Below are 18,528 nucleotides of genomic sequence, written 5' to 3' on the forward strand. Positions count from 1 at the left end.
CTGGGGCTCAGCGATACTTGAAGCCGAACCTCTTGGCGCTTTAGCCTTGGCTAACTCGATGCTATGCAAAAGAAAAGGAGGAGGAGGAAAAAAAAAAAGGAGCCCTGACACTGGTTTGCGGTGGGAATGGCGGTTTCCTGCCCTGGGTGAGAGGCTGCGTGTGGTTTCTTGCTTGGGAGGTGAAGTGATTTTGCTTTCCCTGTTGGGAGGCTGCGTATGGTAGCCTGAAACTTTGCTCGTTGCCGAGTTGGTTGGAACTTTGAGTTGTTTTCTTGCCTCGAGTCACCTAAGGAGCCTTGTTGCTGTCTTCAGGAGCACCGGGAGGAATCTGTCTTAATTCTTCACCTCAAGTGACTTTAAATCCCTCAGTGAGTGCAACCAACGCACGCACCTGGAAAACCTTCTCCTTCAAAGCTCCTTCCCAGCCTGGAAGATCAGGAATCACAGGCTGCTTCCAAAACTTCTCGTCCTGGGAAAGACTGCCCATAGTTACTTTATGGGGCAGCAGCCTGGAAAAGTTCTTGGGGACCAAAGGAGGCCAAGTCTGCCTGCCCTGCACTTTATCAAAGGAGCAGGGAAGAAGGAGTCATCGAGGCATGGGGGCCCACACTGCAACGTCTTCGTGGAACATGGTGAGAGGTTCTGTCGGTGTTTGGTTTAACTTTGGGTTGCTGAGCTAGGTACAATGTGGTTTTATTCAGCTACAGACATAATGTACTTTATGGAAGTCTTGTTTTCTCTCCCTTCCTGCTTAATGCAAATCTTCTGTGATTGTTAATTAAGAAAATAAGTGGGTCAAATGGTTTGAAACCTGAGGAGAAGTTACTGTAAAGCTAAAGGTGAAATACAAGGAAGTAACTTGAAGTTTCTTAGTTCTGCATTGAACGTATTCTGGTTTGCAGTCTGGGAAAGTGTGTGATCCTTTTTGAGTTGTCTGTGTCATAGGTGTAGCCCAACCACAGCTGGTGGTGATGCTGTGGTCAGTCACAAGTGTTCTTTAATTCCTTTACAAAGGGGCTCTGCTGCTTGGAGAAGAAAAAGACTTAATTTTGCAAAGTCTGTGAACTTAAAATAATTTCTTGTGAATTTGCTCAGTGCGTTCACAGCACTTTTGGTTAGTGGTTTCTCAGAGCTGGTTAAACCTTCATCTTGTGCTGGGATGGGTTGAAGTGCTTGAGGACAAAAAGTGGTCAAGTTTGGGGAACAGCAATCCTGTCACTTGCTGATCTTATGCAAATGAAGGAGGGAACTTGAGAATCTCAGGAAAGAAGCCACGTGAAAAGCTCAGTAGGACTCAGAGTAGTAGTAGTGACTACTTTAAGTAGTTTAGTGACTTGAAGTAGTTTAGTGACTACTTCAAATGTAGCTTTTTTCCTTAAACAAAAGCAAAGACCAAAGAAATTGTAAACTGAGGCATCTCTACAGGGGTGAGGTGTAGAAATGCATTGTTTAACTGAAACTTTTTGGAGTAATCCTTGCTTTTGCACAACACTTTAATATTCTTTGAGGTGACACACTGCTGGCTGCTCTTGTTGGCTGGAGAATGGGGTTTTGAGAAAGCTTCTGCAACAGTTTTGTCCTGCAGAGGAAGTTTATCTGTGAACAAAACAAAATGCATCTGTCATCCTCATGTAACTCAAAACTGAAATATTTGCTGTGTCTAAGAAAACCATCCAGTTAGTGGAAAAGTTTTATATGTTTCTGTTTTTAGCTGGGCTTTGCTTTCAAACTTTCTCTCATTCTGTGTTTCTAGAAGGGCCCAAGAAATTCTGTGCAGTGTTCAGCAAAGACTCAGATCCTGTGTATGCATTTCTCTGCTGAAATACTCTTTGAAGTGACTTCGATGATGCTTCTCTTAATTTCCTATACAATGTTTGTGAACTGAGGAAACTGAAGGTAACTAAGGGAAGGTTAGAGAATGTAAGAGCTAACTGGACTCTCTGGTGCTAAACCTGCTGCTGGATTTTTCCATGCTCTCACTCCTGTGATATACCCATTCCTCCACCCCCAGTTTGGTTCCTGCTTTTACTGCTTTGGACAGAGTTTCAAGGTCAGATGAGATACAGCCAGAGCACTAACTGCAAGCAATACAATATTTTAACTACCTTTGGTGTTTTCCTGTAGCAGAAGAGCCAGAAACACTCCTTTTTGATCATCTGACAGGAATAGGCAGATGGTAACTTCTTGCCAGTATGACCTGAGGTCAGCAGATCCCAGCAAATTCTCAAGGAAGAATGGCATCTCTAATGTCCACGTGCCATATGTCCATGAGAGACCTTGGTGTCTTGATTTAGGAAAGAATAAACTTGAAAGGGGACATCAGGGCCAGGACATCTGTTGAGAGAACTGCAAAAGATCAGCCTCACTTAGCCACATGAGGAAAAGTTTCTTCCTTTCAGTGTAGGAAGTGGTTCTTCCCAGTCCTGGCAGTAGAAGGCAGTGCCATCGTTTGTTATTGAGCTCTGCTTTGACTTTGGGCTGCTCCTGTCTTGGAAAAATGCTATCTTAGAATATCTGAACAAATAAAGAGGGAGCAAAGTTTATTTTGGAAGGTTCTTCATTTTCCTCTTGATAATTTGTCTGTGGAATATATAGTCTGACTTTATAATGAATGGACAGGACTGTGTTTAATGTTTTCAGTCCTATTGTGCCATGGGCTGTAGCTCAAGAAAATAGGCTGGTGTTATTTCAGGGCTTAAATGTTTGCATGTTTGTCTTTCAATACTGTCATTACACAGTTTCTTCTAAATGACAAACACTGTATCTGGTTTTTCTGAGACACTGTGGGAACTAGTTTGTCCCAGGAAAACCATATTTCTGCCTCTTCATAACCAAGAAATGCTTAATGAGAAATTCCAGGTTGGGCCTCTTAAACCCCTAGACACAGGTGAACTCTTAAAGGTACTTGTTTAGAGTTCTTGTATATTAAAACCCATGATAAAGCAAACAAAGTGGAGTTGTTAGTAGCAGGGCTCAGCTCTTAGGGTTGTGTTTCTATACAGCTGTTTCATGACTCTGTTTTGGTGGGACCTGCAAAGTTCTACTGAGGCTCCTTCAGTAGGCACTTAGAGTGATTTTCAGTGCACTGAAGGTCTGGATTGCCTTCAGTGGCATTGAATCTTAGCAGGAAGGGTTAGAAAATATTATCAGATACTAAGAGTGTGAGGGGAAAATAACTTCCAGGGAAGTAATTCCATTTCTCGGTCATCACACTCTCCGTAGCACTCAAAGCAACGTGTTGAGAGGCTTCTGAAAAGCAAGGGGGCAACTGGCCAGGAATCAGCTCTGCTGGTGGTCAAGTGTTCTGTGAGAATAATGCAGAAAGGCTCTAAATTTTGTCACGAGTTGACAATTGGGGAGTGCCTTAAGGGGGGAAAAAAGTAATCTATGGGCAAGTTTTGGGCTTCTCTCTTTGTACTGTTGCTTTCCCCACGAAGTGTGTTTTACAGGCTGGAGTTCATGTGGGTGTCGTTACCCTGGGCAGCAGAGTAGCCCTTGATGGGATTTTACAGATCTCATCCTGATGCAGATTACACCAGCTCATAGGTTGCTTGCAAGCTTGAACTTGAGAGGAAGTATAAAGGCAAAGTTTGCCTCTACCCTTGTGCTTTTCTCAGTGAGCAAATGAGTCTAAAGTCGCTGCTTTTGGGAATATTCAGCTGAGAGAAAAGCTGTGGTCAGCAGACAGTTAATGGGAAAGACTGTCAGTGCATTTTGAAGTTTGTGCACACTAGTGTGTCTTGTACCTTTCCAGAACATTAATCTTGGCAAAACTCAAACTTCTGAAAAGAAAGGTGTGTTCCCAGAGGGCTCAACTCTGATCCTGAAGTTGGCAGGAGTTAAGTGGAGCAAACACCACACCTTCTCTGTCCTGGGGAGGTGTTGCTGTGCTGAATGATGAGCAGATTCCCCAAAACACCTTGGTGTCTCCAAGGAAAAGCAGCACTTGAAGGCTTAAAAATGAATCCTAATTGTTAGACATGTGATGCTGAGGTGAAGAGATTGATAAAGCACTCACACAAGGAAGTCATTTTCTTAAAGCTCTCATAGTGATAAAATGTGATCTTAGAGTTTCTCTTCCAGCAGGTAAGTGATAGGGAAGCTTAAATGAGCTGTTCACCTTACTGTAAAGAGAGATGACCTGCAGCAACTGGATCCATTTTTCTTGTGCTTTTCTTTAGTGCCGAGTCTAGCTGAAGTCAGCCTGCTACAGTCTCTTCATATTAGATCTGAAATCTTTTCCTTACAAGGGTGCTGAAAGTTTTACTGCTTTAATTAGGAAGTAATTGTGCAAAATGGATCCATAGCATCAGCCTGCCACAGCTGCCAGCTGGAGATGTGCCCTGTGAAATTCACTGTGAGGAAAAAACCCCAACAATTACAAGTATCTTTTTCTATATTATTGATTAAAAATTAATTTGAAGGGTCTTTAGGTTTAATAGTCTATCTTGTTTCATGCTGTTACATTTCCTATTTCAACTGTTTAAATTGTGAAAATGGGTTTACATTTCCTAGTTCAACTGTTTAAATTGTGAAAATGGGTAAATTATATTATAATCAGTTCCTTCCTCAGGATTTAGTGACTGAGCAGCATGTATGAGTACGTACTGCAATATATACTGTTATAACTGTATTGGTGTTTGTTGTCATGATGAAATCACGATCATTTTCATACCAGGTAGGAAAATGTGTCATTCCAAGAAGGAGACAGGCTGGGAGAGCTGGGAGTGCAGAGAAGGTTCTGGGGAGACATTAGAGTCCCTTCCAGTACCTAAAGGGGCTACAAGAGAGCTGGAGAAGGACTTTGAACAGGGCATGGAGGGATGCAACAAAGAGAAATGGCTTTAAACTGTCAGAGGGTAGTTTTAGATTGGATATGGGGAGGAAATACTTCCCTGTGAGGTGCTGAGGCACTGGCACAGATTACCCAGAGAAGCTGTGGCTACTCCATCCCTGGAAGTATTCAAGGCCAGGTTGGATGGGGCTTGGAGCAACCTGATGTAGTGGAAGATGTCCCTGCCCATGGCAGAGGTGGAACAGGATGATTTTCAAGGTCTGATTTTTGTACTCATTATCCTTTATCGTACAGGTGAGCTCAATGTGTCTTCCTTATTCGCAGTATACATTTATTAGGTAGTCAATTGCCCATACATGGAAATGATTTAAATGAGATTCCTTCCATACTAGAACTGTTTCTTCAATCCCATGTAGTTACAAACCCTGCATTTATCTCTTTCCATTGTTCCTCAGGGCATTTTTATACTCTGTCTCTGCTTCACCAACTGCAAAACCTGAGACTTGAAAGAAACTGCTTTGCTACTCCTGATTCCTCTTTAGACCATTCACCTGTAATTGGATCGTTAGCGAGCCATTATTTAGAGCCTGCCTTCAGTGTCTGCCTTCTGAACTGACAAAACTTTCTTCCTTGTTAGGTTGGAGATTTGGCAGCTCCCAAACTTTAATTTCCATCTCTATTAGGAGAGACTTATCCCCAGCTTTTGAGATCATTGCTTATGTATCCAACTTTGCTGTGCCTCAGCATTAGCTTGGTTAATGCTGACATCTGCTGCATGGCAAATGCAGATTTGTTTACTGCCTCTGACTATATCCCTTTTCATCTTGAAAAGCTCTTGCTCAATTTTTTTCCTGTTCCAATTATCAAATACCAGTAGGTTTTGCTAAGAAGCTCCTCCACAAAAGTTGATGTAGTGTTGGAATATGTTAGGGAAGAGACCTAAGACTTGCTAAACTGCTTTTCCACAGACCGAGGTGGATGATGATGATGGTGATGATGGGGAAAGGCTAATCCCTTTCCTGGGCAAAAGCAGTTCTGTTTTGTGCACTGACTAATCTTTGATAACTTGCCACGTTTAAGCAGTTCATCTCCTTCATGACAAATAGGTAGTGGTTGCTCATATGCCAGACTTTCAGTAATAGATTATGCTGGTTCTGCATTCTTATTTACAGATTTAATAGGAAGGCTAGGGTAGAAAATCAGGACAGGGAGGCAAGAGAAAGCTGCAGGGCATTAGAATAGAAATCTTTTCTTATAAGCAATCATCTCTTTCAGCACACTTCATTTACCATCAAATTTGTGGTATTTTAAATTGAAAAGTTTAAATCTTAAGCTTGAAAGTGAGGAATGGACGCAGTCCTGTTGCTGAGAGTTGGGAATCCTGAGTTCATCCCTGGTGCTCTCACTGATGGGCTCTGTGGCACATGACACATCCTGAGTGTGCAGAAAGGTGAAAATGGCCTTGGAAAGTTGATTTAGCGTGGGGATACTCGTGGGGATACAGGGATGTGTTTCCAGCTGTGCTTGTAGGAACTTTGGTAAAGCAGACAAGAAATAAATGGGTGAGTGTTGACAGCCCTGGTGTGGATGGGACTGTAGTTGGTGTCTGGGCAGGTGTCAGGTGAGGAATGCTGTTAGCTGACACCAGGCAGCCTGGATGCTCAGCCACAGGAGTGAGTCCAGCTCTTAACACCCAGTAAAGGTTCATAGTGCCCTGACTTAAGCCTTGGGTCCCGTTTGGAGTATTTTAGCATCTCCAGACTTCCCAGAGCATTCCTGTGGCTCCATCAGTGTAATCCATCCACACTGTAATGTTTAAAACCTGGATCACCACGGTACTGGGTGGGGTCAGAGGTTCAGTGTGCTACAGGTGCCATCTCTTTCAGACTGATTGGCATTCAGACAGACCAAAGGAAGTGTTTAAAGCACTGGTGTCCTTCTGGAGTTATTGTTGCAGATGGACTTTGCTTTCCTTTTTTTCTGGCAGAGGGAGGGGGCTGCCTGCTATCTGCAGTGTCTGTTGAGCTGTATGAAGAGCTCCAGTGTCTTCATCCAGCAGTCTTTTGTCATTTCAGCCATGCTGTGCCATTCTTGTGAGAAGTACTAAGTCTCCTTATAAAAGGTCTGTTGTGAATCCCAGCAGTCCATTGCTGTAGGAACATGCAGAGCAGTTTCAGCAGAAGCAAGAGGGACTCTTGTTGCTTTGTTTTTGTGACTGTCTTATCAATCAACTCTTACCCTGCTCTATGTTGATTGAAGATCGATCTAAACCACCTGTAGAGGTTATTAATCTGCTTACCAAAGCGTGCATTTTATCAGTTTAAGGTGGATTTTTGGACAGAAAGGTAATGAACATTCAATTTTAGTAAGTAAAGCCACCTAAGGCGACGTCTGTCCTTAGTTCTTAACTGAATTAATTCTTAGAACTTCTTCACTTTGTTCTTTATTTAAACCTGTATGTTTAATAGCTGCACTTTTCGTGAAATGGCTGAAGTTTCGTCATTCTCATGGCAAGGTGTGATACAAATCTGCTAAAATGACATGCTGTGCTCTGGGAGGAGTCTCTTTCCACACATCTCCTTGTAATGTCGGGGTAAGTGTGTCCTGAATACCAACTTGCTTTAGTTTCTGCCTAAGGTACTTTCTGAAGTTGGTGTTGAAATTAAATTTAGGGAGGGTTTTTGGTGATTTGTTTTTTTTTCCCAGCATTTCCCCCTTGCTGTTACCATTTGGGTGGTGAAAAGCACAAACTTGTTTTTGCACAGAGTGATTGCTGCTAATTTACATGGACGTGAGCAAGCTCATCATTCTTCCCTGTGTGAGGAGACTGCCTGATTTATGTTGTGTCATCTCTGAGCACTGTTTTTACCTAATGAATAGACTTTCACAACAGATTATTAATCATTAAGACTTCGGTTTCATTGTGTGTATTAAAGAATCAATATTGCTACACGTTGTCTGCCTTGAGAAGCTGCTTATCCATTAGTGCTGCTTTTCTCCGGCACTTTGGTGCATTTATCTCCTAGGCTGACTTCAGTCCCTACCTTATTCCTACCACGTCAGCTCAGTATTCTCATATGCCTTCCCAGGGCCTGAGCTGTGTCCAGTCTGCCTCTCTGCAGGCTCCTGCTTTGAAGTGCTGTCTGAGCATTAGCTAATGCTGTTTGGTCCAGTCTCTCCTTAGCGCTCATAAAATAGTAAAAGGCTGAACCTTCTTCTGCTGTGATTTGCACTGCACATTTGCATCAAAGAGGGAGTTATGGCCTCGGAAACTGGGAATACTGTGTGTTGAAACTATTAAATTACATGTTCTGCTGCCTGTTAAATGTCTGGTTTGGGATGGCAGTGCTTGCTGAAATACAGGATTCCCCCTTTTCTGACCTGCTGTTTGTTCCCTGTCCAACGCCCATTGCTGTTGGAAGGACAGAGTGACCTGGGCATGTTCCCTGTGTTTCCCGTCACACTGACGTTGCAGAGGAGGAAATTTCACTTGCTCTGTTCATCCAGAATCTTCCAACACACACATCAGCCCTGTCAGGTTTTGCAGTGACCCCATGATCTCCTGATCACTGATCCACTGCCAATCCACACCTGGAGGAACTAGTGGCTTTTTCATGGCCTTTCTTTTTTCTTTTTTGGTACATTTTCCCAGAATAAACAAGGTTGTTTTTTTTCCAGAGGCTGAATGTGTGAATGGTAGTGGGATAAGGACATGGAAACTTTAAATAGGAAATTCTTTGGGCTTTCAGGAAATGTTTTCTGTTTCATTTGTGTTAATTCAAAGGTTTTTTGGGTGCTGCATCATTTAATGTACAGTGCTGTTCCTAAGTTCTCAGTTCCTGGCCTGACCACAGTGGGTTATCACAGGGCTCTTAGGCAGTAAATGCAATTGGTTTTGCTAATAAAATAAATTGATTCATTAAGCATGTTTAAAATGATTTGATATATTAAAATTTCAGGTTTATTGTAAAGGTATAAAGAAAACGAAGTTGTCATTTGGGGCAGTGGCCACCAGATGTCTTCTGTGACTCTTGGCTAACTTGCTCTGATTAAAACCACCTCCTGCAGTAAGAAGCGAGTTGGAAATGAGCAAAAGTTTAATGGGGAGAACCAGGGTCGGATGTGACAACTGTGAATTTCGGAAATAGTGGCTGTCAGGTCCTTTTAGTTACTTTTCAATGCTGTAATCTCGGTTTTGCTTGCTTGATGATGAAAGAAAGGTTGGTAGGTGATGTTTGCTTTTGCTGTTAATGGAAAAATCTTGCTCCTACACCTTCTCAAGCTCCATTTCAAACTCCTTTGTTTTAAAAAAAAACAGAAATACTTTTCAGTGCTGCATTCCTTTCCATTTATTGCTGTCCTCTACATTTCATCTCACTCCCTTACTTCTTTGTTATGCTGCACTGACTTTTTTAAATATTACATTTTGCCCAGTATAGAAATTGATTCTGTAAATCCTCTTGTAGCATTGTGTTCCACGTTTATAAATGGGAACTTTTCCTGGCAAGGATGCTCAGGGAATATCTGGAAACATACTCAGCCTGTTACAGCCTATTTACACAGTTGGTGTTGTCTGAATGTCAGAATTGCTCTCACAAAGCTAATTGTGGAGTTAAATTGTTATCAAGCCATAACAATGCTTACAAAAGCAAAGCTGTAATCTAGTAATACTCTGTTTTACTCCAGTCTCGTTTGGGCGGGAGAATTTTATAATAACAAAGAAGATTTAGTGTATCTAGCAAAATAGTTTAAGCTGTAAATATGTATGCTTGAATGGGTTTTTATTTTGATTATTTTTATTGGCTCTAAGTTCTCTTCATTTCTTCTGTAAATCATAATGTTCATTTAAAAGCTCCATCCTAGTTTAGCCAGAATGACTGGAACAGCTATTAGAGCTGTTGTTGTCTGACTACACCTCATGTTTGCAAATAACTTAGGAAAGCTGAAATGAAAAATTTTGACTAAATGCCAGGCTGTTATTTCTTCTTACATATGTTTAACTGAATGGATAAGAAGCTGCATTTAAAATTCTCTGCCAATCAAACCTTTACAAGGCTATCGATGGATTGCACTAAATGTGTTTGCCATGTCTTTTTTTTTCCTTTCCCCCTAAAGTGCAGCTATTTAGTAGAAAATAGATGTCCTTTACAGGAAATGAACTGGAGGGAAGACAAAGCTCTTCCCATCATTTGATACTGTTGATGTTCATATGGAAGCTGCAATTTCTCTGGGCTCTGTGGGTTGTCTGTTAAGTCTAAATAGTGCCTCCCACACAGAGGTTTAGATGTCAAGGTGCTATCATGTTTCAGGTATTAAGGAGTAATTATTGTTACGAGGTGATCACGTAAGACAGTGTAAGTGTTGCTCAACCTTTCACATTCCATGTCATTAGGAAAAAAAAAATCTGTTGGGGAAACTTCAGTCTAATTTACGCCTCAGTGCAAGAACTGCTGGAGAGTGGGTATACAACAAGGTTTTGCTTTGTGTGGTGACAGGTACACCATGAGGTGTGTTGTGAGTTTTGTTGTGTTCACTAGGTACAACTTGGAGACATAACCTAGGAGTTAATTCAGGAACTGCTGCAGTGACAGGTCTGGAGAAGGCCAAATCCTAAAGGCTGTGACTGATTAGCAAAAAGCACAGAGCTAATAACACCTTTTAAGTAGGTAATATTTTAAGCCAAGCAAAAGGATGAATTAGAATATTAAAGGTTGGACTTTTGGAGGCAAATACTAGCTTTAAATGCTAATATAATCATCTGGGTTACTGCAGTTTTGCCTCTGCAAAGCAAAGGTAGTGCGTGACATTTCATTGAAGACCTGCTGCAATGTTGATAAGCCAACCTCTCCTGAGAGGCATCCTGAACTTCACTGAGCGGCACTGTGGCTTTGTAATGGTGGTTAAAAACACTGGATTTGAAGAACATAAAATGAAAATAGATCAGTGCTGCATTTATTATCAGGTAAGGACTCAAAGAGCCGTGAAATGTTAACTTGAAATATTTGCATTCCACTCCTAGGAAAAAGTAGCACAAATCCAGTGAGGTGTTTTTGTTCTAATTTGATAGCTTAGGTTACTTTTTCCCAGGAAAAAAAAAGTGTGTTGCATTTTATTGGCCATGTTAACATCATTTAGCCCTGCATAACTAGAGAGGCATTAAAAACATCAAGGTGAAAGGCGCAGACACCAACAGAGCAGATGCTTTCCAGCTCAGACATCTCTGTCATCTGCAGTGTTCCCAAATTAGGAAGTGGTGGGCTTCAGCTGGACTTGAGAGATGGATGATCTGGAGCCCCTGGAATGAGACACATTTCATGGCCACCAGATAGTCTTGAATCACCCATTGCTGAGGGTGCCTCGTCACCCTGGGGCCGGTGAGTCACGGCAGCGATGCAGAACATTTTCTGCTGGGCGATAAAGGGTGGATGTTGTGGCTGAAATGGGGAGCCTGAGCCACAGCTGAAATAACCATACAGTGTGGTAGCAGAAGTGCTTGATTGGGCTGAAATATTTTGGCTGTCTTACCTTTAAATTAGCTTAAATAGCTCCGTGGATGTGACAGTATTTAAATTCCAGAATCAGAAGGATAGCAGCTCTTGTGTGGTTATGAGGCTTTCATCTGCTGAAGTTGTATTTCAGAAAGCTGATGTGCTGCTTGTGAAATGCTCCCCTAAGGCAAACAAGCCCTTTAGGGAGGGGGACTGAGGACTGGAGTGAATCAGACAGGCATTTTACATTTCAATTATTAATATAGTACTTTTTATGATTCTCAAATTGGAATTGCCAGCAGCTGAATTTTAAAAATGTACTAACTTCTAAAATTTTCAGAAGTAAAGCTAAAGGTGTTGTCGTCTACTCCGAGACCTCTTTACTTACACAATCACACTTGGATGTGAGTTCTCTTCATCCTTGCTGCTCTGTGCTCTGTGATGTATCTGTGGCAGTCAACGTGTGCATGAGGGCTGAGTCCAGGGGAGCTTTGCAGCCTCTTTTGGAGAGTGAGGTCTTACTTGAGAGGACATGTACCGAAAAGGTAAGTGTAAGATGCATTCCTCACTTGTAACCAAATTCTGATTCAAGTGGATCCAAATAAGCAGAACTATTAACAATTAGTATCACAATGATGCTGAATGCAAAGCTGAACAAATGGATTTCTGGAGACTACGGCGAACGGGATCGGAGGATCTTGGGTACTTTCCTTTACATCTCTCTCCCCATCAAAATGAGTCTTCAAGTAAAAAACCCCAGAGTGCAATACTTTAGCCAAAGTGCCATCAAAGGAAGGGGTGGAGGAGGAGAAGGTCTGTGGGAGAGCTTTTGCTAAGAAGTTCTGTCAGTGCTTCACCCTGACACTGTGTCACGGTGGTGGGGCCAGATGTCCAGCTGAGCTATGTGAATGCAGGTCCTGCCCAAACAAAGCCCTGCCAGAGCCAGGGATGTTGGAATTCATCTCCTTGTGCCATGCAGCACCTCAGACTCCTCTTGAGTACAAATCAACCTCTGAAATCAAGAGTCAGGACAGGTAACGCATCAGTCTGAGCATCCGAGGTTTGCAGCCATGGTGAGGGAATTGCTTTTAGCCCAGGATCATACCTGGAACGTTTTATGAAGCTTTGGCTTGAGGAGTTGGCCTTGCCAGGGGTTGGCCTGGGGGTGTTTTATGAGATGCACAAGTAAAAGCAGATAAGAGGGATGGGGGAGGAGGGTGATGGAAATGTGCACAGCTTCTCCCGGGCTCTCCTGCCGCTTCCTGCTGCGGGGGTGGGAACGAGCCAGCCTGGATGACAGAGCTCCTATTACTTTGAAACACAGTGTTCCACAGATAAACCACGACAAGGACCTTCGTTCCTACTTTCCTGTATCCCACCTACACTTTTCCTCCCACATCTGGCTCTCGAACACACAGTAGTGATGCGCTGCTGACACCAAACCAAATAAAACCGACAAAAAATAGCAGCTCTTTCTCCCTGCCTGACATCAGTGTTTGGTTTGAAAGAATAATGAAGATTTTATTTTTTCCAATCGTTTCCCCTCAGTGCAGGGATTGGCCTTGGATAAGTAAAATGTGTATTTCATGCTGGGTGATTGGGGTTTGTGTAGGGAGTGATTCCAGGGATGTGCTGGTGGTGAGGCAGTTGAAATGCTGCATTATTCCTTGGATCAGGGAACAGCAGTGAGCATCCCTGGTGGTTAACAAAGACCTACTTGGGTTGTTCATGAATTTAAACCAGATCCTTTGTCTTTATGTTCATTCTCATCATAAAGATGCAACTTCTTGCTCTACAACACATATAGGTTGGTAGTAAGACTTATTCTAGGAGTGGAAGGGAGTTAAGAAACGGGTGGAAGTGCTTGAAGGTCCTCAGGGATGGGATGGTTTGCTGGTTTAAATTGGAAGCTCTGCCTTTTGCACAGGTATTGGTGCCCATACAAAATGCTGTGCACGTCCATTTGGCTTTGATTTATTCATTGGGGTGGGGGAAGATTAAACTCTTGTATCCCTGTCTCTAGTAGATGCCTGTCCGAGAGCCTCCCAAACTTGATCCTTTTTGATCCTTTGCAAATTTGTGTATTGTATCCCCTGACACTCTGCACTTGTCTTCTAACTGCTCACCTCTCATCTTCCAGTGTGCTAAAGCTGATTATATTGTTTGTTTTGATTATTTTGTTGTTGTTTTTTTATTGTTGTTTTTCTTTGTCTCTATCAAATTGTTGCTTTATCTCTTGGAGAAGCAACTGTCCATCTTCAAATTGGATGCTCTTGCAGGTTGGCTGATTGCTTTGTATTCCATTGGGCTATGAAAATCCTGCTGTTGAGCTGAAGCAACTGAAATCCTTGTTTAGAAAAGAAAGTAATAATTTCTTAGTGCCTGCTAGAAGAGCTGTTGGCTTGCTCTTGCAGGTGACCTGCCAAGGATTTAAGAAAGAAAAATTGGATTTTATCCTCTTTTTTTCCTGGTTTTAAGATGGTCAAAGCTGGCATGAAAAGTGGTGGTTTTCTGAGAGGGGCTTTGTCTGCCCTAAGCAGAAAAAAGAGCAAACCTAATCTTGTTTTTCTTCTTGGGTCAGCTTCTAAGCTCTTGGATATATTAGCTTGCTATTGAAAATAGTACTTCTTTCTTTCTGCTCCTTTATATAAAGAGAGGTGACTGCCTTGCCCACTCAAATTGCTGTTTTGACATCTTCTTTCTTGAGTTCTATGTAGTTGTTCCTTCCTGCTGCAGTTTGGGGACGTGGTGCTGAGAGACTGGCAGTGTCCTTTTTGGGACAGCTGTACTTGAAAGGGTGGTGGCACCTGGATAAGGTGACATCCAGACTTCTTGCCCTCCTCTGCTGCCCTAGCATTCCAAGCTGGAATATTGCCCATGGAGGTGGTGGAGTCACCATCCCTGGAGGAGTTTAAGAGGCGTCTGGATCGGGCCCTGGGTGATATGGTTTGGGGTTACAGGGGGAGTGCTGGTGGATGATTGGACTTGATCTTAAAGGTCTCTTCCAGCCTTGATGATTCTGTGATTCTAATCTGATTGCTGCTTCTGTAATTAAACATCCTGGTTGGTGTAACTCGTGAGCAGCCTGAGTGTAGTGAACACTGGCAGACTCTAAGGTGCAAAATATCACCTCCAGTGGCTTAGTGGAACCGAAAAGTCAGACCTGTTCTTGGGAAACTTGTTTTTCAGCTTTCATGGTGAGACTGATCAAAGCTTTTAGCCAAACTCATCTGCGTGACAGGATCACAGCATCTGAGTGAAGCCTGGAGGATTCTGTGGACAGGAGGCTGTTGTGTGTTATAACAAGAAGCTTTGTTTTGAAAACCTGTGTTTTGCTCCTGCGCTGCAATTACAGGGGATGGGGCTTAGATTTCCACTTTGTTCTCCCCAGTTGTTGAGGCCTGACCTGCAGCTTGCCAGGAGGCTGACACTGTGATTGCAGCACTTTGGAGCAGGACAGACACTCAGGACTTGCAGTTCAGACACTTCTTCCCATTCAGCTTGCTGATTTTTATCTCTTTTAACACACAGTCGCAGAAATTGAAGAAACAAGGCACAGGTTCACCTCTTGGCAATTTCCCTTCTTCCATCAGCCCTGACCAACGCAGCGATGGGAAAGAAGAAACGTAATTGCAGCAAAATGTTGTGTGTCTCCTGCATTCCTCCAAGCCTGTACTTTAGGGAAGATTGTATTGCTGAACTCAATAGTCCAGAAACATTGTCCTTCCATTTCCTCCACACTGTCCTTTTCCTGCAAATATTATTTTCATAAGATGTGGTCTGAATTAATGCCTTTTTTTTGAGAGGAACGGTTGTCTTTCTAGTGGCAGAAAATAATCATTCCAGCTGAGATTGAGTTCATCATCCAGCATCCATATTCAAAGGAAAAGTCTTAGGGATTACCAAAAGCTAAAGCTGGAGGAGACCATCTTTGCCATCATGATCCTTGGGGCTTTGAGATTTTGGTTCAGAGCACTCGGTATTTTTTTTTACCTCCTGTCTGGGGACATTTTATCATCCTCCTCTTTCCTGTTCCAAGCAATTACCATTTATTTTATCTTCAAGCAGCAGCCTGTGGCAGTAAATTTTAGGAAATTCCTTCCCGCCCTTTATTAAGCCCAACATAATAGCTTCCTCTACTCACTCATACATTCATTAGGAAGAATTAAACGAGTGCTGGCGGCCATTAGCAGAGCGTTTAATAACCTCTCCAAGGGAAGGTGCAGCACGTTGGAATAAATGAACAGGAGCAAAAACAAATGAAATAACTTCAGAGAATATGCTCAACTAATTTGCTCTTTAAAAAAAACTACTTATTGACATGAACGTGTCAAAAGGTGCTAGGATGAAACTCTTGGTGGAAGAATCCCCAGGCCAGGAGATCCACAGGCAGTGACAGTGTGGCTGGTGAAAGGTCCTGGGTGTTTGAGGTAGAGAAAGGGCATTTTAGTCTAAGTCAGCAAGGCTGGTGGCTGTGCTTGTGGACTGCAGGGAGGACATCTGTCTGGTAGGAACTGGGCCATAGCTAATAGCTCATCTCGTCTAAGTATCAGCCACACCACAGTCTTCAGATGGTTGTGATGGCTGATCCCTGCCAGGCTGGGTACAGGAAAAACACAGACTTAGTACCAGCAAGCGAATGATCTCTTCTCCATCAGTTCTTAACTAATGTTTTAAAGAGGATTCACACTCTGCTGAAGTGGGGGGTCAGAGTCTGAATACCCCCGAATGGCTTTTCTGAAATAAAGATAATATAGGTGGTGTTGCTGTAAGCAATTTCCTTAGGAAATTTCCTTAGGAAGTCTCAACTTCTAATGCCCCAGGGCTACAGGTAGACCTGGAGTTACACATTACAGCGAGAGATTTGCCACTAGTTCTAGTCCTTTCCACTCTCTGACAATATTTTAATGTCTGTATGTTTGGTTAGATCAGTGCAGACTGAGCAAAGTTGCTGGGACTCGTGTGGATTAAAGTGTTCTTGTAATAGTTGGTGAGGGTGCTTAGCTGGATATGCATTTCCTTGTGTCTTGGTGGGAAATAAACAGAGCTTTAGGATGACACCAGCTGCTGTTTCAGCAGCCTACTCCTGTGTGTAACTCCTGACAGCTCAGCACTCCGGTGTAAAACAAACACTCTGCACTGCAAAGTTCCAGTGCCACAGTAAGTTCATCTCAGCCTCACTTAACAGCCTTTCTTCCTCCAGGATCTAATACTGCCACCTTGTTTTAGCACCCTTCAAAGCTCCAGACTGACTTCCACTTGAAAAATTGAAAAATTCTAGTAAATAAATCCATTGAAGACTCTACAGTAGCAGTTTTTATGGCTAACGTTTCGTAACAGCAGCGCTGACAGCCTTAATTTCATTTCGCTGTTACCTGTTTTGGAGGCAAAAATGTCATCATTTAAATGTAGTTCAGGTATTGTGGATGACAGGTTTTTGTTGAGGTTTTTGTGGTGGTGGTTTTTTTTTGCTGTAGTCATTTCTGATCTCATTTGAGGAGCTCACTGAGTTGAGAACGATGACACAGTAATTGCTGTTATTGAACCAGAGATGCGGTTTAAGAGTTTTACCTGGATCGCTACATCTGATTGATATTTTAATTTGGTTTTTTTGGCAGATGAAAGATAATGAGAATCAGTTTGCAATTGGAAATGCTTGCACTAGAGAATTCCTAATTTTTTTTTAATTATTGTTTTTTTTTCTCTACTTCTAGTACATGTACAAGTTTCCTGTTTGAAATTCTTCATTATATTTCAAGCATCAACAGTATCTGAATGGAGGGAACCTGCACAAATCATTTCAATATGCTGCTAATATGCTTGGAATATCTTACTCTAGTCTCTGTGCTGGATAATAGCTTGGGTAACAGCTTTCAGGCATGTAAATAACATTGGAGAGATGGTGTGGACTCTTTAATGGACAAATGTATTTATGAACCTGGTTATTTGCATTGCTTTCTAAACGCCCTGATCACCTTTCATCTAAGGGAAAAAGTAACTGGAGGGGAGTGGAGATTGTGAGCAGATTGGGTTTGGCTCTGTCTCACGCTGTGCCAGGTGGACAATGAGGTGTTCTTAGCCTGCAGAAGAGCAGGTGAAATGCTGCTGATGAGGTGATGTATTCTCATGGGGTTACTCCCCTGCTAGTAAATAGCAGCGTTGGTAATTCTTGCTATTTTCTGGCACCTTTGCAGTGTTTCCTAGTTGAGCCCTTGCTGATGAATGCAGGCAGTAAAAGCATTGATCACAACCACCCAGCAGCCCTCCCTCTGTCTCCAGCTCTCCCATCTCCCACTTTGCTTGTGGTGCCAGTTGGTGGTACTGGGAGAGATCTCTTTCCATTTTAATTACGCTGAAAGCTTTTGTCCTGGGTTTGAGAAACTTGCTTAAAGGGACAACTTAGATTTCAAATGGTTGCCCCCATGCTAATAAAAGCAAAAAAATGTAATCATATCTTTATTGGTTTGGAACAATTCCCTGATCCTTTCCTCCTCTCCAGCAACAGAAGCCATTCAGCACTCTGACATTTGATCAGGAGTTCAGGCAGCCGCGGAGGCGAGCAGCAGCTTGCTAATGGATTTCTGATTGTTCTCCTGGTCCATTCTCCTCCTGATGAACGGTGCTCTGGCAGTCTGGGGAGCTGATAGAAGTGCTCTGCCATCATGTCATTACGTTTCTCTGGGAGAGGAGAAGAGCAGGTTTCCTCTGTTCTCCCCATGCCTTGCTCTCCTGCTCAATTAGAGAGAGAGAGAGGTGCAGCCTCCCTCTTTGGAGGTGAAATTAGTTTTACAGCTTATATTAGGTCTTTCCTGGGCAGCTTGGTGGAATCCCTGCTTGCTCCGGGGAGGCTTTCCTACTGCTGTGGATGCCTTAAAGCACTGATGTTGCAGAGCTGACTGATATAGGGCTGTTTGTGGGAGGTGTGTGTTGAGGGAGCTGTCTCAGCCTCCTGGACAAAACACCTTTTTGTGCCAGACCTCTACATTTCAGGCAAATTGAAGCCACGTCTGCCTGGGGTCACCACACAGGGTTCCCCCCCCCAGAACTGCCTTCAATAGGGCTATTATGCAAGGAGCTCTTAAATCTGCTGTGAGTGTTGGTTTAGTAATTCAGGTTATATGGGTTTGGGATGCCTTTCTAGGCCTTGTGGGTGCTGGTGGAGAAATTCAGGATAATCTCTTTATTTCAGTTGTTATGGGATAACAAGCATCTTGAAAATAACATTGAGGAAAAACTTCTTATACT

The 18,528-nt window shown here is 42.7% G+C and overlaps 1 protein-coding gene across 3 annotated transcripts in view; it reads left to right on the forward strand.

Moving 5' to 3' along the window:
• The first annotated feature begins 427 nt into the window (after nt 1-427).
• The window catches only part of ABL1 (ABL proto-oncogene 1, non-receptor tyrosine kinase), a 77,380-nt gene continuing 59,279 nt past the window's right edge, over nt 428-18,528 (forward strand). For 2 of the 3 annotated variants that reach the window (XM_009083542.1, XM_009083544.1), the window contains exon 1: nt 428-632. In XM_009083542.1, coding sequence (XP_009081790.1) covers nt 497-632 — 136 coding nt within the window. In that variant the 5' untranslated portion in view covers nt 428-496. The remainder of the gene's footprint in view (nt 633-18,528) is intronic. The other variant, XM_009083545.1, reaches the window with a different exon arrangement.

This window comes from Acanthisitta chloris, unplaced genomic scaffold (assembly GCF_000695815.1).
Source record: "Acanthisitta chloris isolate BGI_N310 unplaced genomic scaffold, ASM69581v1 scaffold16221, whole genome shotgun sequence".
In the NCBI taxonomy this organism is placed as follows: domain Eukaryota; kingdom Metazoa; phylum Chordata; class Aves; order Passeriformes; family Acanthisittidae; genus Acanthisitta; species Acanthisitta chloris.